The 21,116-nt window shown below is 37.4% G+C and overlaps 1 protein-coding gene across 4 annotated transcripts in view; it reads right to left on the reverse strand.

The window, feature by feature from the left end:
• LOC129952548 (mucin-5AC) overlaps nt 1-21,116 on the reverse strand; it is a 304,021-nt gene that overhangs the window by 48,690 nt on the left and 234,215 nt on the right. For 3 of the 4 annotated variants that reach the window (XM_056065182.1, XM_056065181.1, XM_056065183.1), the window contains exons 2-3: nt 2,699-3,363; nt 2,427-2,632 (exon numbers count right to left, since the gene is read on the reverse strand). In XM_056065182.1, coding sequence (XP_055921157.1) covers nt 2,427-2,632; nt 2,699-3,363 — 871 coding nt within the window. Of the gene's footprint in view, nt 1-230; nt 2,368-2,426; nt 2,633-2,698; nt 3,364-21,116 lie in introns of those variants that run through there. The other variant, XM_056065180.1, reaches the window with a different exon arrangement.

Raw genomic sequence — 21,116 nt, forward strand, 5'->3', positions numbered from 1 at the left:
TGGAGAAGTGACATAAATACACAACATAGTCGGTCTTGAGATCGTTTTTTTTTTTGTTTCTATTTACATTCATTAGTCTGGTGGTCTCAGGTAAACAAACAAAGTAATAAGGAAGGGTTTAAAAAGTTTTTTAAACTTATTTTTGGCATTCCAGAAAATTATTTCGGGACACGCAACAAATACACAAACAAAAAACAGAATTTATTTATTTAAAATTTTGCCTTCACTACCTGTTGGAGTCGATGTTGACTTCCTTATTAAGTTGAGGGCGCTGCGGTATGACGGTTGGTCGTTTCCTACGTTCAGTTTTAGTGGCTTCTGAAGCCTTGTTGTACTTCCACTTGGAGTGTCCTCGGTTCGGACGTACTGTATAAATCTTGCGAGTTGTTGTCGAAGTGTTTGGACGTCGAGTTGTTGTCGTAATTATGGCTTTAGTCGAAGTTGTAGTTGGTAGAGTTGTAGTTGGTCGATCGGTTGGGACGGTCAGTTGTACGTTATTATGTTGGTTTTGGTTGCGTAGGTCTTGGAAGATATCTGATGGGAAGTTTATGAAGGACGGTATTCCGCCATCGTGCTGGAAATGCGATGAAAACACCGGACGTCGAGTTGTCACATCGAAATAGCCTGTGACACTGTTGGGGTTCTTATAGCGCACTGTTGAATTCAGAACCGGTCTTGGAGGCATTGTTTCTGAGTTTGGCATGTAGACCGGTTTCTGTGATGGTGGATGCCTAATGAGGTAGTCTTCTTCTTCCTCATCGTAATAATAGTCATCGGGAGTTTTCATTGTTGTTGATTTGACATTCTTCAGAGTGAGCTTGGTTTGAGTCTTGTAAGACTGATTGGGTATACTCTTTATGAAGCTCTCATAGCCCTTTGGTGCTTTGGTAGTTGGTGTTGGCTTTTTGGTCTTTAAGTCTTCTTCTTCATCGTAGTATTCGTATTCTTCGTTATCGGTTGTAGTTTGCACAGTGGGCAGTGTGACTTTGTCCCTGTGTCCAGCAGGACCCGTTGTTTGTTTGAAATACTTAAACATATTCATTAGAGCAGGCTGCATGTGTTCCATATCCGAACCCTTCATACCGGACATGAGTTCGCCCAAGTTAAAGTTGGACGATATTGAACCCGGCTTGGAATAAAATGGCACTGGTGTTGTGGTTAGATTGACAAATCTGAACTGATGTGTTTGCACACTGGGATTGCTGTGGGAAGTCGAGAGTTTGACTGTTTGGCTGACACTGGAAAGATTTGGTGCTGAGACAATTTGAAAGTTTGAAGTTTGTGGAAATGGTGTTGTTGTCGTGGTATAATAGCTCTTCATTTTTTGATTCTGGAGGATATTGTATTGGAAGTAGTTGCTCTCGGTGGAAACTTCGACTTGTGGGGAGGCGATGCTGAACTGGGAGACAACTTTAGGTTGCTGGTTGGTTGAGGTTGGATTGAAGTTGTACGTCTGTGGATTGTCAAAGTTATTGAAAAAGCCTCCTACTGTACTGAATTGGGAGTAATGAGAACTAGGAATCGCTTTGGTAGGAGGTGTGGCAGGTCTAACTGGTTCAGTGCCAAGATGAAAATAGGAGAAATTTTCAGCTTCTTGCTTTTTCTTTTTCTGTTGTTGGATTTCCTTGAGACTCTGTAGGAGGAAGGGCAAAACATCTGGTTGCTGGAAGATTGGTGGCCGATTTGTAGGTGATGGTTGATAGTAGGGCTTATAAAGGTCTAACGGAGATTGAGTAGTTCCACTGATACTGTACCCAAGACTAGAGTAAGGATTCTTTGGCTTGAAGTCGAGTGGGTGACCTTTGGGACCCTTTAAGTGCGGATTAAGTGGAGGTGCCAGATATGGATTGAAGGCGCCAAAGGAAAAGCTCTGTTGCTGATACGGATTTGAGTCGACAGCTCTGTAGTTTGATGAGGATAACTGCCACCGATTTAAGCGTGCGTTGTATTGTGGACGAAGTTGGCGTGTGGATCGCACTGATTCATCAGTATCAGAGTCATCTATGTCATCAGAAGAGATTGAGTCAAAATCATCATCGGGTGTATCAGTTTCTGATGTGTCAGTGTCGTCTGTAGTGTCAGAATAATTTTCCGTAGCTGTCGATGTGTTTTCATCATCTTCTTTGACATTAGGTGTTGTTGTTTGGTCTGTAACTGCCATGGGCGGTGTTGATAATGTCGTCTCAGCGACGTCAACTGTCACATTTTGTACATCACGTCGTCGGCGTCGTCGTCGTTGTTCTGAGTCAATTGAGTTGTCAACGTCTTGGTAAAGCCTTAAGCACGTTTATTATGGTCGCATGAATATAAAGAGTGACAAGGAGTTTTATGTTTTGGTTTTTGTTCGAAAAATAAAAATGAAAATGAAGATAAATTAGGAGAATAGGGAAGATCTTAAGAGGGACTTTTGTGAATCTGAGACTTACCGGTACTGGTTAATCTGTGCACCATAGGCGAATGAACCAATTTTACCATGATTTGGAATGGCATTGATGCTAGCTTGATGAAGGATACCATCTCGATCACGTTGAACTTGTCCGACGGTGCTAGGTTGCCCACGGTAGACACGTTGTTGACGATCACTTTCTTCTTCTTCCACAGGTGGCAAACTGTCATGTGCATCGGCGTAGAGCTATAAAAAGATATCAACATCGTGATGGAAGGACGTGCGAGAGAACATCTTTTATTCTTAACAAACCTTAGCAATGTCTTCTTGGGAATCAAGCAAAGGCTTGGGTTGTCCTCGAGATGTAATCACTGGATTAGGAGCAACTCGTAGCTCTGGCGGAGGTGGCAGTGTTTGAACTTGAGCTTGAATCACACGATGATGCTGCTGTTGTTGTTGTTGCTGTTGCTGGCGAGGTTGATATTGATGGACAATAGTTGGTTTTGATTGAATTGATGGTGTTGAACTTGAATATGATGATCCGAATCGATCACGGTGAGGAATTTGCTGTTGTTGTTGTTGCTGCTGCTGCTGTTGATAGGACTGTTGTTGTTGTTGTTTGATTTGTGGTACTCTAGGTGTAACATCACGATAGGAAGATGAACCTCCTCCAGATGGAACCGATATACTGGCACCACCACCATCAATAACATCACAACCAACATTTCTTGGCCAATCACATGTTTGTAATTCATGACTATACATAAGGCCACCAGTACAACTCTCAAGAAGTGCACCCCCGAATACACAAACATAATATTGAGTGCAATCGTTTGGATGCGGATAATAGCCAAATTCTTCGGGGCAATCAAAGTTAACCCCTGTCGCTGAAGAGGAAGATGATTTCACATTTGTGCCAAATGAACGGGAACTTGTGATGCGTGAAGAGGAACGTTTATGTTGGGCAAGGGTGAATTCTGTAAAATATAACAAAAGATAACAGTGAATTAGTGAAGAGTTTCAGTGAATCATATATTCAAATTGTTAATAATACAAACATTAAGCTACAATTCAAAGTAACTGTCAAATAAATATGAAATGGGTTATGACATTTCTCGAAAGTAACAATTTTGACGTTTTTAAAAGAATAAAAGAGGAGAGTCTTGTGTTTAAAACTGTCATTTTGGCTCAAGCGTCAGTGTGTCAACTGGTTTTGTTGATTACAACATTTTCCGAAAGTAACAATTTAGACGTTTTTTAAAAAAAATAAAGAGATAGGCCTTGTGTTTGGCACTTTGACGTAAAGAATAAACTCATCAAACAGTGTTTTTGATTATGAAATTTTTAGAACGAAAAAACTTTGACGTTTTTAAAAGAATAAAACCGGAAAGGTTTGTATTTTGAATAAGAACAAAACTGTCATTTCGTTATAAAGAGTCAACGTGTAAACTAGTTTTGTTGATTATGACATTTCCCAAACGGACAAATTTTGCCTTTTTTGTGAAAAGGTTGATCCTTGTGTTTTGAATGAAGAACAAAACTGTCATTTGGACGTAAGGAGTCAACGCGTCAACCAGTGTTGTTGATTATGACATTTCTCTTACGAAACAATTTTGACGTTTTAAAAGAATAAAACAAACAAGTCTTGTGTTCTGAAAAAAAGAACAGAACTGTCATTTTGAATTAAGGTGTCAATGCATCAACCAGTTTTGTTGACCGTTGCCATTGCTGATCACTTTCATCACCTAAACGATCGATCATTGTTTCTGATAGTTTTCGTTCTAAGTTGTGAATTAGATGTATTCTTATTATTGTAAGAAGACGTCCTGTCACATGTAATGCATATTCGTCTCATAGAAATTTTCCCACAAGAACAAATGTTAAATCCCTACCTAGTACAATTCCTACATAAAATCGATCAGTGATCTTTGTCACAGCCAGAGAACGTTAAAAGTCAACGGGTCAGTAGATGAGATGAAATGTTCGGAGCATCTTGAATAAATTCGTAAAGCATTCTAAATTCTCAAGAATCAAATCAAGTGAAGGTATATATATATTAAAATCGTGATCCATTGGTATAGAGTGTAGAATGTTCATTCTATTTGCGCGCACAATCAGAGATGTCATAGAAAATAGTAACTGCATTCCAAACACTTTTTGAGCTTATTGTTCATCAAAACAATCCAACAAAAAGTTAATGTCATGCTCAATTTAAAAAAAGCAGCAATAAAGTGGAAAAACACGACAACTAACCGAAACGATCGACGAAAAATATAAATCCCCGCCGACATTTTATAAAGAAGCTCGCGCATTCAAATTTTCATCTTGAAAGAAAAAATCGATAAACCAGCTTTATTGTCGAAGACGACGACGACGACACAAGTTCAAATTGTTGATAGAAAAACATCTTTTTTAACCTGTTCATCTTTTTGTTTCAATATTAAAATTGAAGACTGCATCAGACCGATCGCGCACAGATTTTTGTTTTTCTTTTTCGCTTCGCGATTGCCATTTTAGTTATAAGGTCAACTGATGGAGCTTGGTTAAAAGAACGACCAGACGCAAGCATCATCGACAAAATATTCCAGCTCCAGCCAACAATTGAAAAGCCATTATATGCTTTTGCATTCAACTTGATCGATGATCGGTGCAACGCCATGCCATCATCGCCATAGCCACCGCCGACACTTCTTCCACCATTGCTTTATAGCCACTGGAAGAGGATTTGGTGGAAACCTAGTCTGGTTATGCAATGTAGGTAAAAGCAATAAAGCATCAGGCTCGGAAGACATAGGCCTGTTGGTTGGGGGGCCTCTTCAAGTTCTGAGAAGAAAATCTTAAAGTTTTAAAAGAAATCATCACTAAGTTTCCGCCTGCTGTCACTGTCAAAAAATTAGTTAAGTTGATTTATCTGTAAAAACTTAACGAATCCGCACAAATTCAAATGAAGTATTCTTAATACACTTAATGAAGTCATTTGCATTTTGACAATAAAGATTGATTTATCTGTCAAAACTCAACGAATCCGCACAAATTGAAAGCTAGTAAACTAAATAAATAAATAATAAGATGTCATTTTCATTGTGACAGTCATGATTGATGTGTCTGTCAAAACTCAACGAATCCTCACAAGTTGAAAGGAAGTATACTTATTTTACATAAAGACGTCATTTTAATTTTGAGAATAAAAATTGATTTATCTGACAAAACTTAACGAAAAGTAACTTTTCAAAGAAGAAGCAAAGTAGATAAGTACCTGTTTTCCCTTTATGTACTTTTTTTTTCTCACTGTTTAGGTGAACCTTTTCAGTTATAGATTCTGCCTTAAAAGGTTAATTTGTTATTGGAAATGTTTGTCTTTTCACCCCTCTTCATTGTTATCAAATTCATAAGGCGACAACTTTGTTTGTATTTCCTGTTTTGAAAACATTCTTCCATTCGCAAGTCAAAACTGAACGAAACTGAACGAGTTGCAATTTTCAGCAATTTGTGTCATACCATATTTTATTTTATTGAATTTCATTGAAGTGTCAAATCCTTCCAATCTTGATTTTAGTTATAGTCTATGGATCGAGCTGAATTTAATGGACTATTCACATGAGGGCGACCAACGTCCATTATGACATTTATTGCCCATGGCTTGTTATGTTTTTATGCTTCGTTACAAATGCACAAGAATGACTTGAAATAAATTTGCAGGTTAAAACGCACGCTAAAATTTAGTTCGTTTAAGTGTGGATCGTATGTGGAACACGAATTGAGTTTGACAGTTCTTTACAATCCGATTGCAACTAGAGACGAACAACTTTTTTTCTTAAATTTATCTTATCTTTATTCATCAGTCGTTGGTTGTGCTCATGTGAACAGTCCCTAACTTAGATTAAGAGAAGAACTACAAAACCTTAAAAATGAGTTGACATTTTTAACAAACAAACTGGATCAAGAAGTTATTTGGATCGAACATTAAATTTGTCTTCATGTTTCTAAACAAGTTTTTTAAGTTACAATATTTTTTTTAAAGTTGGTTTAAAATGGTTTTAAAAATAATATTGTTTCCAGCAAATCCAATTTTTAAAAAACTTATAACTCAAAGCTTCTTTAACTTTAGCTGCCATCCGAATTGATTCGTTGCTCAAGGCTTAAAAATTATAATTATATAGGGATCTTAAATATTTTAAATTAATACAACAAATGACATCTGATGGTGACAGGAAAGCTTGAGAAGTGACTTCGCCATTAAAAATGTTAGAAAACTCTTCAAATGACAGGATAAATTAGCTAAAAGTCTTCAAATATCCACACATCTTGTTCAGTTAGGTTTTTCATCGAGGGGTAATGAGTTACCCCATGTGGCTTACATGAAGTGTGGCCGCTAAGTGTTAAGCCTATTTTTGACGTAAAATTAGTTTCGGAGAAATTTAATAACTCAGGTTTAAGTGTTGATTTATTAGAAAACTTAGAACTGGACATTAGAATTTCAAAAAACTTAGTATCACGCGACATTTTGACTATTATGCATATTTTGAAAAAAGTCCAAAGTTCCAATGCAAGTACTTAAAAATATTATTTGTAGGTCAATGAAAACACGAACTAATATCAAACTCTTGGCCTTGAACTGTTTTATGACAATCCAGCCCTGACCGTGAGCTTCAGTGAACATTGATTTGGCTCTTCTTCAGTTCTTCGCTTGGCACGATCTTCACTTTGGCAGAGGATAAGCAAAAATTACAGCCATATAACCGAAGAAGAAGCACAAGCAAGTGTGCGCTCTGGAAATATTGACCCACCGACCGACCAAAAAGCTGAACCTGCAAGTTCAGTCGAACGAATGTGAACAATAAACAAAAACTGAAGGAATCCGGTTTGGATTTTCGGCATCAATGGGTTTTGATTTGAACGAACACTGTTGCTGCGCTAGATGCCTCCTACTGGCACAGATTTCAAAGCTATAGGCACTAGGCAGCTGCTTGTTGGTTACAGCTGGGATTGGGTGGACTTTGTTTGGCACTTGATATGTGGCCAAGTTCGTTCTTTCAGATTCGGACAAGCAGGCAGCTTCACCTTTCAACCGAAAAGTGGAGTACCGTGTCATAAAATGACGTATCTTCGTTTTGGAATTGTGTTTCTGTTAAGTTCTGAAAGTGTTCTTATTTTCTTTGTTTTGTTTCTGAGCTGCTGTCTCATCCCTGACATCAATATTTCGTATCAAGACGGTGCCGCGGCTGGTGGTGGTGGTTGGGGTTCTATCTGATTTATGACTGGTAAGCTAAAGAAGAAGACGTAACTTTACCTATAGGTTTTAAGCTGACTTGAAGGTACCTTCAGATTCAACTGATGGATTTTTGATCTGGATAATATGAAGTGCACATTCTCATGTTTCAGCTTCTTTGCTACAAGATGGAGATCATCTCTGTCTTAACAGTCTCTATAGTCAAGTCAGTGTCTTCGTCTTGCGATACAACAATGACGAGAATATGCTGTGGTGGTGTCATTGTCGTGTCATCGTAGAGCTGCTGGCTGTTAGGCTTGAAGAGAAGTTTTGTTGGTAATAGGTAGGTGCCATTTGTGGGTATCATTTGTTGCATCGTTTGTAATACACAATATTTAATGTGACATCTTTTATGGTGGTTGCAGAACCATGGTGGAGTCTGAAACTCTGAATTCGAAAGACGATGCATCTTTTTGTATAGCAGAGAATTATTATTATCATCATCCAAAGTGGTGGCAGTAGCAGCAACACTGTTACTGGTGATGTGAGTTACATAAGCGAATAAATTGTTATTGGTCGTAACTCAAGGCTGTAATGCTTCTTTTTTTTCTGATGATGTTCATCTTGACTTGAGCCAGGGAATTTTATTATGGTCCATGATGGGAATATTGAGATGATGTTGAGATTCTTGTTTAGCATCAGACGATGACCTATATATTTTTTTTAAATTGTTTCTCATACTGTTGAAAAATGTTTGCTGTCAGTTTATGATTCTGCTGGTGTTGTTATTGTTGTTGTTGTCTTATTTATCTGAGCTGAATTACAACCAATTATGGACAAGATAATTCAGATCTGGTCATTGTTGGAGCAGATGTAACCTTTTGCATAAATTGGCTGATGTCTTCTTTTTTGTTTAACTTTTGTTTATGCTTTAATGCTTTAAAGTGATGTCATGATGTAGAAGAATGGAACGGATAAAAGAGTTTTCAGAAAAGACCTCTTTAGATAAAGAAGCTTAAATGTTTTTGAATTGACTCAAGTCGAAAAAAATAAGGGGTGTCATTGCAAAAACTGGATTGAGTAGCACCTCCTATTGGAATTCCCAAACTAGTCACAATAAAATGCTGAAAGATGAACAAATCAAACGATGCACTGCTCTGATCAACGAATCTGTCATTTTAAATGTGACTCAGAGAAGATCAAGTTGTCAATCATAGGCTCAAGATTTATAACTTGTGGTGATGGAGCTGATGGACATGCTGCCCATGCTTTACCATACATGGTAAAAGCGCTATGTGTTTATGTTTTCATGGTTAACAAATTAAAAAAGCACGCCCGTCCCAAAATCCACATCAAACGGTTACTTTGTGAGGATGCATTATCACCTGGTGAACCTCGCGTGGGTTGGTGTCATCCCATACGGCAGTTTTGCTTGTTAACACAGCCATTCATTCAAAATGCGCCTCGTCCCTAAGGGTTATTTTTCGGCCAAAATTGGGGTCCTTTTCCAAACGATTCGAAGCCTAGTCAGCGAAAAAACGGCGTTATCTATGATCATCAACTTTGAGCTCCTGGATCAGTTGGATCTTGTATGGGTGTAGGCCCAAGTCCGGACTCAAAATTTCCCTGAACGTACGGGTTGTGGCTGATTGTTTGATGAACCCCGCAATAGAGACTTAGGAACATTTCTGTTTCAAACTCCTACTATTTCATTATTTTAATGTTAAATAACAGAAATCATTGATCCATATTTGTTCACTCCAATCAGGCAATCAGTGAAACATCAAAATCATATGACAATACTGCAAACATAAGTGGCAAATACAAGGGGATGCAGGCTCTTATTTTGGAGAAAAATCATTTATCGGTGTTCGTCCCTTGTTGTGGTCATTCTCTAAATTTAGTGGGAAAGGCAGCTGCTTACTATTGTACATCGCTGTTCAATTCCTTGATTTCGTGCAGAATTCGTACACGTTTTTTACAGCTCGTACAGATCGGCACAGAAATCTGATTGAGAAATTAACGGAGAAGAAAAGTGGCCAGTTTTTAGTCTTGAAAAAGCTCAGCGACACTCGTTGGTCTTGCCAAACTGAAGCTACGAAAGCCTTAGTCAACGGCTATTCGGAAATTGAAGAAGCTCTTACCATCATATCTTCCAATAAAGAACAAAAAGACATCGTGAGGAATGAAGCAACGTACCTTCTACAGAAGATGAGTGGTCTCGAAACCGCTTTGCTTACAACATTTGGGAACGATATCTTGGAGCTATTCAACGTTACAAACAAGATGTTGTAAGACCCGAAAATGATTCTTGAACGGCAATACGTGCACTAGAATTTGAATCATTCGTGGAATCCAAACGAAACAATTTTGATAAATACGAAGAAGCAGCCAAAAAAATATCCCATATCGAATATGTACAATCACGCACCCGCACCAGAACGAGAAATGTGAGGTTGAATCCGCTCGATTACGGGAAAACAAGACGCAAATCTGTCACCCAAGGAAAAATACAAAGTATCCGCCTTCATCCCAGTGTTTGAGCATCTATCCGTTTCTCTTACTGAAAGATTATATGCCTATGAAGCTGGAGGAGGTTTGTATTCCTGAATCACATCGAGAAGATGGATGCTGGAAATTTGAAGGCTGCAACAAAGGCATTGGTAAAAGTGTATCCGGATGTTAAGAGCCCTAGTCTTGGTAATGAGTTGGTTCAATTTGTGTCCTTGATTGACTCATACAAAAAGAAAAAGGATTATCAAACAGATCAATCGCTGGAACTATTTTACTACCAAATTCTTGAAAATCAAAATTTTAGAGCTACATTCCCAAACCTTCAATTCCCAAATTTCGAAAATAAAAATTATAAAAAATAGGCTTCGAACTACTATTGGACAAAACCGTCTATCGAAGCTTTCTCTCCTGAGTATTGAAAGCAATTTACTCCAATATTCTCTCATTTTAACACCAATATTTGAATTTGATTCCTGGTCAATGAAAACGAATAGCGACATATTTTAATAAAGGGTGATTTTTTTGAGGTTAGGATTTTCATGCATTAGTATTTGACAGATCACGCGGGATTTCAGACATGGTGTCAAAGAGAAAGATGCTCAGTATGCTTTGACATTTCATCATGAATAGACTTACTAACGAGCAACGTTTGCAAATCATTGAATTTTATTACCAAAATCAGTGTTCGGTTCGAAATGTGTTTCGCGCTTTACGTCCGATTTATGGTCTATATAATCGACCAAGTGAGCAAACAATTAATGCGATTGTGACCAAGTTTCGCACTCAGTTTACTTTATTGGACATTAAACCAACCACACGAATGCGTACAGTGCGTACAGAAGAGAATATTGCGTCTGTTTCTGAGAGTGTTGCTGAAGACCGTGAAATGTCGATTCGTTGCCGTTCGCAGCAATTGGGTTTGTGTTATTCGACCACATGGAAAATTTTACGCAAAGATCTTGGTGTAAAACCGTATAAAATACAGCTCGTGCAAGAACTGAAGCCGAACGATCTGCCACAACGTCGAATTTTCAGTGAATGGGCCCTAGAAAAGTTGGCAGAAAATCCGCTTTTTCATCGACAAATTTTGTTCAGCGATGAGGCTCATTTCTGGTTGAATGGCTACGTAAATAAGCAAAATTGCCGCATTTGGAGTGAAGAGCAACCAGAAGCCGTTCAAGAACTGCCCATGCATCCCGAAAAATGCACTATTTGGTGTGGTTTGTACGCTGGTGGAATCATTGGGCCGTATTTTTTCAAAGATGCTGTTGGACGCAACGTTACGGTGAATGGCGATCGCTATCGTTCAATGCTAACAAACTTTTTGTTGCCAAAAATGGAAGAACTGAACTTGGTTGACATGTGGTTTCAACAAGATGGCGCTACATGCCACACAGCTCGCGATTCTATGGCCATTTTGAGGGAAAACTTCGGAGAACAATTCATCTCAAGGAATGGACCGGTAAGTTGGCCACCAAGATCATGCGATTTGACGCCTTTAGACTATTTTTTGTGGGGCTACGTCAAGTCTAAAGTCTACACAAATAAGCCAGCAACTATTCCAGCAACTATTCCAGCTTTGGAAGACAACATTTCCGAAGAAATTCGGGCTATTCCGGGCGAAATGCTCGAAAAAGTTACCCAAAATTGGACTTTCCGAATGGACCACCTAAGACGCAGCCGCGGTCAACATTTAAATGAAATTATCTTCAAGAAATAAATGTCATGGACCAATCTAACGTTTCAAATAAAGAATCGATGAGATTTTGCAAATTGTATGCGTTTTTTTTTTTTTTAAAGTTCTCAAGCTCTTAAAAAATCACCGTTTAGTTGCTAGCCTTAGGGTTGAAACACAAATTTGTTACACAAGTGTAAGGGTCTTATAGTCAATATGACATCAATAATTTTTCTAAGCTCACGAATAAGAGAACAAACTGGTACAAATTCAGAGATAAACTTGAAAGTTTTATAAACCTAAGATCTCCCATGGACACAATTGAACAAGCTGATAATAAAGTTGAACAATTTATTGCTGATACAACAGGCTGCTCAAGAAAATACTCCAACTTAAGAGAAGCAGAAATAAAATATCCTGTTGAAATAAGGGAGTTGATTTAAAAAGAAAAAAGAGCTCGAAGGAAATATGCGATTTCCGTATAATAAGAGTCTTTTACCGTCGAAACAAAAACTTTAAAAAATAATCAATGATTTCAAAAATGATTCACTGAGTAGATTTCTGAAAAATTGTATGATAGATAATTCTACCGAATACAATTTATCGAAAGTAGCAAAGCCCGAATCAAAAAATCCTTCAGCAAAATCTTATGATGGCAAATGGATCCGAAACCCGGGACAATAAGCTGATCTTTTTGTTAAACATCTCGAGAATATTTCTAAATCTTTCCAAGTAAATACTGCTACCTATTCCATACAGCTTGTTGATAACAACGGCGAATGTGAAATTAATTTTGTCACGCTCAAAGAAGTATCAATCTTATGTCAACATGATATTTATCTGATAAAAAATCACCAGAGTACAATCACTGCTCAAGTTTTGTAAGAAACGCCCTCAATACCCTTTAAAATACATACTTCGAAATATTATAGGAAAATTGCAGAAGTCATTGTTATACTTAAACAAGTAACCAACAGAAGAAACACCTTACAGACCAATCGATATTGGTCGTGTCATGGCAAAAGATTGGAAAAAACTACTACCGAAAAAGCTCATCAAAATTATAGAAGAAAGAAGACTTATACCGAACCATCAGTTATGATTTAGAAATAAACATTGAACGATAGACCTGGAATTACTCGTCCATAGAATTACGGAAATGGTGTATGTTACAGTTTGAGAGAAATAAGTATGCTCTTTTATATTCTCACGCGGTGTTTGACTCTTGGGCCTTGAGTACAAGTTGCAAAGAAATTACTTCGAAATACTGAAAGCCGGTTAGACCAACATTACTGGGAATTAAGAAAAATAGAATCCAGTGTATATAGCAAGGAAGTGTCCTAGGCCTAACGTTGTATCTTTTATGTACAAGGGATATTCCAGTTGATGATCAAGACTATCATGGCCACCTTTGCTGATCCTTTGAAATTTTCAAATTTCTATAAATAGTACAGAACTATCTTCCTCCAATACTTCCAAATACCTTTGAATTATTTCGGATGCAGAGATTAAATAGAAGGTGAGTTTCAAAAAGAAAAGAGAAGAGCTAAATTTGAAGTTCAGAAGCATGGACTGGTTAATAGGAATAAACTCTGACCTATATATCCAAAACAAACTACTGTTATTTAAGCACGTACTAAAACCCGTTTGGACTTATGAAATCCAACTATGGGATAACAAAGCAAAGAAATGCTGGACCTATCCAAAAATTCCAAAATAGAGTTCTCTGTGGAATAAGAATTGGTCCTTGGAACATAAGAAATAGCCGTCTACATAGTGACCTTTAAGTTGTAATGTTTTTAGAGGTTATTAAAAATTCTCTGTATTACATTATAAGCTTCTGCAAAGTCATACCACCTCCGAAATGTTGACCGTTTTAAATGTACGAAATAATGTTTAAAGATTAAGAAGTGCCAAGCCTCATGACCCGATGGTCTAAAAGATTTGTGAAGGTATGACAACTATAAACTTGCCTTAAAGTAAATGTTAAATCAGGAGACAAAAATAAATGTAAATCCTTGTAGTAGTTAGAATAGAAGCACCATTTTTCCAACGAATGATAAGTTCAAATTGACTTAACAATTAACAACAGAAAAAACACTTATGTCATTTTAAACAATTAATAGCATTATTTTAGAACGTGATGTTTTTCGAGACAGCTTACAGGAATAGTCTTTACTTTACCGTATGCTGAGTCAAAGGGCTTGCTTCTTTTTCTATTACTTTGAGTAACGCAATAAAGTCCAACAAATACAAAAACCTATCTAATTGCATTGCTTTTCACATGAACTAATAAATCAACTCTACAAACAACAATTATCCGTCGTTATTACATCAATTAGATCACAATAATGTACCACCCACAAAAACAAAACAAAAAGTCAAGAAACAAGAAACACAAAGCACAATCAACCGAACCATAGAAATACCGGCTTAAATCCATCGCCATTACCATCCATCCACCTCATAGATGCAGCATTTTGATCCGCATCCGAATTCGAAACTCGAATAGTCTTTTGATTTTGAAAGCCCGCCAACATTTTGAAATCTTTTCGCCTGCATCTCGATCTCAGGCGCAAGTATGACACCACCATCATCATCAAAACAACCGTAATCTTAAGGCTGAGTATGCATTTCTATGGAAACTTCAACAAGTGTTTGTCATTCTCATTCACTGGTGGAAAAAAAGACCAACTATAAAGCGCACGTTATTGACTTAAAAGTTGCAGGTTGCAGGTTGTTGAAGCTTGGAGTTGGAGGCAAGTATTTTGCAATCTTCATGTAGTTTGCTCCCTTTTGCGAGGTATTGTGTATCAAAATAGATTGTTGATATGTTCGGTACCGCTTCTGATGTTGATGCTGATGCTGCCAGACAACGGTTATTGTTTGTGAGAGAATTTGAATTTAATCGTGTTGGCGGCGACCGACGACGGCATGGCAGTCCCAAGCAGCGGCACGAAGACGCAGTTTGCTCAGCCGCCATTTTGGCATTTTGCACATAATATTGTGAACTCACAATAATAATTTATGAACAAATTCACAATGATTAGTGAATCTTTCAATTTCTCCAAAGCTTAACCAAAACATGCAAACATTAAGAAAAATGAAAAACATTGAACCTTGAAAAAAATGGAGCAGAATATCAACCTTCAAAACACCAAAGGTTTTTAAAAAATACAAACAAATAATATGTGGAGTCTCTTGAAGTTTATGTTAAACGTCAAACGAACGCGTCGTTGCCGCCCTCGAAACTTAAACGTGACCATTTGCAAAACTCATATTTCTTGTTCACCGTCAAAAAGTTGATTTCAAAAACACAAAATGTGAAGGTCATTCCCATCACAGAGAATTCTAAGACACTTTAACCTAGTTATTAACCTCAAACAGAAATTAAAGAAAAAAGGCTAGCATTTGTAAAACACCCATTACCATTAATAATAAATCCACTTCACAGCAGGTTGGACATTTTATATTTTGCGTTAAAAAATATTTATTCACGTTCACTGCGGTTCACACGATTCAATTCGATCCGGTCGGTGGAGGGCCGGGCGGTGGTGGTGGATGTGAGAAGGCGTCAATGATAGTTATTGTGCGGTTGGGGTACCTATGTGTCTTATTTTCTAGGCTGGAAAAGCTTCTAAATTGAATATCTGTGTTTAACATCTCTCAAACCCACCGCCTACAAACTATTTGTATATATTTTATGTTTGCAATTAAAATATTTTATTTTTACTTTGTATTTTTTGTTTATAATAGCAAAATTATTTACAATAACTGACAAGATAGTTAAGCGCAGTGTTTAATATGCATTTGGGATAGGTGCAATTAGAACAAAACATAAACAAGCATGTGTCATTTATGACATTCAAGACACTATATAAGGTGGCGCAAATGTTTTTAATATCTCTTTTGTTTTGAAGTCTTGAAAGTTTTAAATCGTCAGCTCGGGAAATGAAAATAAATGAAGCCACTCACGTTGGCAACATTTGTTGATTTAAAACAAAAAATAAAGCATTCAACTAGTAGTATGACACTTCAAATGACAGCTGTGTTTAACAGGTGCAAAATTCCAGCCCTATCCACTTAAAACTACAAAATTAATTATCCTATACTTCCAAAAATCTTAAAAAATTTGTTCATTAAAAGTGAGAACCATTCATGGTCCACTAAGTACTTAATTCTAATATATCTTAAACGAAACGTTCTATAGAAATGCCTACTTTTAAAAGCCTGTTAAAAAGTCTTTAGAACCTTTTCTGGCTTAAGTTGAATCATATGTTTAAGAGTCAGAAATTAAAAATGCAATACAAGCAAAAACAGAAAAGAAAAGAGATTGTAAATATAGACACAATTTCGGTGACGTGTGGGTTTCAACCTGGCTCGTTGTTTGTCGTTTTGACAGCTGTCACTTGATCTATGCTTAGTTTGGTTTTCCATTTCATAATAAATAGACTTAAGACAAGCGCGACCAACGACCAACATAATATTACATTTCAAGAGCATAATAAAATTTGTAGGCGTGTAAACGTTTTATTTGTTAAAGTGTGGATGGTATGTGGAACTTGAATTGAGTTTGACAGTTCATTGCAATCAGATTTAAATTGCGACGAACAATTTGTTTTCTTAAATTAATATTATCCTGGCAATGAAATATGTAATTTTATTACCTTAAGATTAACTTAAGATTTATTTCTAACTTTTTGTTTACAATGTGCACAGAAGTTAGGTTAATAAATTGTTTAAAATCAAATTTATTAATAATTTCGTAGGTCTTTTGTCGCTCTCTTGTGAATAGCCCTTTAATAGCCAAATACCAAAAATGCAAAATCAAGGTGGGTGTCTGGCAACATTTTTATCGGAGTTTGTCTTTTTGACAGCTGTCACTTGATTTATGCTCAGTTTGATTTCCATTTTATAATAAATAGACTTGAGGACTATTCACATGAGAGCGACCAACATTCTATCGCATTTTTAGCTAAAAATGACATTTTAAGGGGCGCAAACATTTTGTTCGTTGAAGGTCGTATGTGGAACATGAATAGAGTTTGACATTTCGTTACAATCAGATTGATTTATCTTATTTTGGCAATGAAAAATTTTACTAACTTATAATTAAGGCAAGCTATATTTCTACCTTTTTGTATACAATTTGCACATAATTTAGGTTAATTATTTTTTAAAAGCACATGTGAATAGTCCTTTAAGAGTTAAAAATGCAATAAAAAGTCGTGTGTTTTTTAGCCGTGTAGTTTTGAATCTAACAATACTTTTATAGGAGTTGCTCTTTTTGACAGTTGTATTTTGTGTATGATGAACTTTTGAAAATGGTGCTAATTTATTACCAAAATAAGGTTCAGCTCACGTTACATGATGCACCGAAACAATCAATTTATTGAAGGATGGGTCTGTGGTATGGTCTCCAATATCGTAACTAGCTTTACTATTTTTTGTAAGACAACTTGTCTACGCAAATAAGCACTAGGCGTCTTGACGCCTTTAAAGAAAGTTGTCAGCCCCAAATGCTGAAAAAATGGTCGAAAATTGGATTTAAAGAATTAAAAATCATTTTTCAGTAACATAAGTCACCTAATAAAAAATCACAAGGGTAAGGTCGTACCCTACTCACTACTCAGGTTTTGAAAGAAATGCCCTCAATAGCCTTTAAAAAAACTCCAATTTATAATAATACTACATCATTAAAAATATCAAAAGTCATTGTTATACCTTAACAAGGTAAGCAACCAAAAGAAGTAATATCTAACAGGCCAAAATCGCATTTAGCAATCATGTCAAAAGTTTTCGAAAAACTGCCTCTGAAAAGGCTCAGAAAAATAATAGAAGAAAGAAGACATATTCCGAACAAATACTTTGAGTTAGAAATATCCAGTCCACCATAGACCAAGTACATCGAATTACGGAAGTGGTGTAAAAAGCACTTGAAGAAGAATAAGTTAGCTCTGCTAAATTCTTGGATGTTTATCAAGGTTTGGACTTAGGACTTGAGTACAAACTGCAAAGAGACTTTTTCAGGCAGTAATTCGTATTACTAGAATCGAGTGTTACGAACTGACTCTTAAGAAAACGGTAGGGCCAACAAAAGAAAGTTAAAGCTGGTGTACCGCAAGGAAGTGTACTAGGACCGACCTTATACTTTTTAAATGCAATAGATATCCTAATGGATATCAACGGTATCATGGCCACCTACGTTAGTAATACACCAATGTTGCACGAGGTGCCTTGAAATAGATAATTCATCTGATTATTGCTGACATACTGCCCAAATACGGAACATAAGTGGTCGTAAAGTGGGCTTCTCGGATGGAATGTGTGCAAGCTTACTTACTTACTTACTTAAGGTGGCGCTACAGTCCAGGGCGGACCTGGGCCTCAACCAACAAGCGTCTCCAGCCAGCTCGGTCCCTAGCTAGCTGTCTCCAGTTTCGCACGCCAAGTTGGTTGAGGTCCTCTCCCACCTGGGTGCGCCACCTGAGTCGCGGTCTTCCTCTACTGCGCCGTCCCTCGGTATTGGATTCGAAGACCTTCCGGGCTGGAGCGTTGATGTCCATCCGCTCCACATGACCTAGCCATCTAAGCCGTTGGACTTTAATTCTGCTAACTAGGTCAGTGTCGCTGTACAGCCCGTACAGTTCGTCGTTATATCTTCTCCTCCATTCTCCATCTATGCGTACGGGACCAAAAATCACCCGAAGAATTTTTATCTCGAAGCATCCTATGACGCTCTCATCTTTCTTTGACAGGGTCCAGGCCTCAGCGCCATAAATGAGAACCGGGATGATGAGTGTCTTAAAGATGGTGATTTTACATGCTCGAGAGAGGACTTTACTTCTCAATTGCCTTCTAAGTCCAAAGAAGCAGTGATTTGCAAGAGTTATTCTTCGTTTGATTTCAGCGCTGGTGTCGTTGTCTGCATTAATAGCGGTGCCTAGGTAGACAAAGTCCTTAACGACCTCAAAGTTATAGCTGTCCATGGTGACGTTTTGTCCAAGACGTCGTCGTTCAGTGTCCTTTTTTGATGACAGCATATACATGGTCTTGCCCTCATTGACCACTAAACCCATCTTCTTCGCTTCCGTCGCAATGCATCATCATCACATCACGCTTTGATCTTCCAATTATGTCAATATCATCTGCGTATCCGAGTAATTGGATGGACCTTTGGAAGACTGTGCCTCTAGTGTCGACGGTTGAGTTTTGCACAATTCTTTCCAGAACAATGTTGAAGAAGTCGCATGACAGTGCATCGCCTTGTCTAAAACCTTTTTTGACATCAAATGCATCGGTAAGATCTTTTCCGACCTTGATAGAGCAGCGTGCTTTCTCCATCGTCATTCTGCACAAACGGATAAGTTTGACAGGGATGCCAAAACTGGACATTGCTCGGTAGAGCTCTTCCCTATAGATGTTGTCATACGCGGCTTTAAAATCTATAAAGAGATGGTGGGTATCGATTTGAAGCTCCTGGGTTTTTTCCAAGATCTGCCGTAGTGTGAATATTTGGTCGATAGTGGACTTTCCTGGTCTGAAGCCACACTGATAAGGACCAATCAGGTTGTTGACGAATGGCTTCAGACGTTCACATAATACGGCAGAGAGGATCTTATACGCAATGTTAAGGAGACTGATGCCTCTGTAGTTGGCGCAGTTTTTGAGGGTCTCCTTTCTTATGTATCGGGCACACTATGCTGAGATTCCACTCATCGGGCATGCTTTCTTCCGACCATATTTTGCAGATGAGTTGGTGCATGCTCCCTACCAAGTCATCGCCTGCTGCTTTGAATAGTTCGGCGGTGATGCCGTCAGCTCCAGCAGCTTTGTTTGACTTAAGTTTAGATATAGCTATCTTCACTTCGTCAAGGTCGGGTAGGCGGAATTGTTGATCTGCGTCGCCGAGGTTGAGTGGTTCTATCTCCCTTACAGCGGAATTCGGTTCGTCATCGCCGTTATATAATTTGGAGAAGTGATCTTTCCATATTCTCAGCATCGACTGCGGTTCTACTACGATGTTCCCCTGATCGTCTTTACAGGCTTCGGTTCGTGGCTGATACCCTTGGGAGGTTTTTTTTACCTTTTGGTAAAATTTACGAACCTCATTCCTGTTGTGACATCCCTCTATCTCCTCGATCGCGCGCTTCTCATGCTCTCTTTTTTTCCGTCTAAGAAGCCGGTGTTCCTCTCTCCTCTTCTGCTCGCAAGCCATTTGCCCAAAATAATTTTGACAACATAATGACAAGGTATTATCTTCCTAATAAAGATAAATTCTTGGCAATAACCTAAGATTGTATGCGTTTTATTTTTTCTTGAGAATCACACGTCTAAAAAACACCCTTGATTTGTAACTAAAATTCAGAGATCGAATAAAATGATGACAAGGTAGGTCTTGAAGGTTTACAGAAGGAAATTGGCATCATTTTAAGCAAATGTCAAGTACAAAATTCCGAGATTTAATTGTTTAGTCGTTAAAAGTTGATTTTGTTGGAGGTAGTTATTAAAAATTCATGGAAAAGTATCAAGAAGAAGATAATATAATCATCACCTTCTCATTAATCAACGTGTCAAATCACAAATCTTTTAAGAAATATTTTAGTGACATATCTATTCATATAGTTTTTCTTCAATAATATTATTTATTTGAATCAATCATTTGACCATCAAGTGTAAAATATTATCTGATGATTAATTTTCTTGTTAAATAAAAGATTTAAACATCAAGAACATTCATTAAGAACTATCATCAGCCTCTGTATAGTAATTGTCTTATTATGTCAAATTATTCCCACACACAAATCAAAACAGTAGCTTTTTATAGCCATACGAATACCGTACATTGTATTCTATAACCCCGACCACGATCATCAACTTTACACGAGGCATCTATCAAAGGTTAAACAATTGATACACACTCGTAGCTACCTTACCACAAAACAATGCAAGCTCATTAACTCTTCAAAGATCAAGGCCTTCTCGTGAATGGCTATTACGTCCAATAAAATAAACATGATTTATTGTGGTATTCTATTTTGTACTTTCTGAGAACTTGGTTAGCTCGATCATGTTGACAAAACACCCGCGCTTACTCCGATCTTACGTAAGTATAAAACAAAGTTATAAAAATCCTATTTAACCTTTGCTATTCCATAAAAGAAAAACGGGTTCAGCTAACAATAAGTTCATAATTGCTTTTTGACAAAATCTTGATAATTCATCAAATTGTTATTAAACGTGTCAGTATAGAATTATAAAAGTTCCTCCTAGGTAAATAAAACACTTAAGGCTCGCCCTAAGCATTATCCGGGTATAGGTTCTTTCCATAA

This window comes from Eupeodes corollae, chromosome 3 (assembly GCF_945859685.1).
Source record: "Eupeodes corollae chromosome 3, idEupCoro1.1, whole genome shotgun sequence".
Lineage (NCBI taxonomy): Eukaryota > Metazoa > Arthropoda > Insecta > Diptera > Syrphidae > Eupeodes > Eupeodes corollae.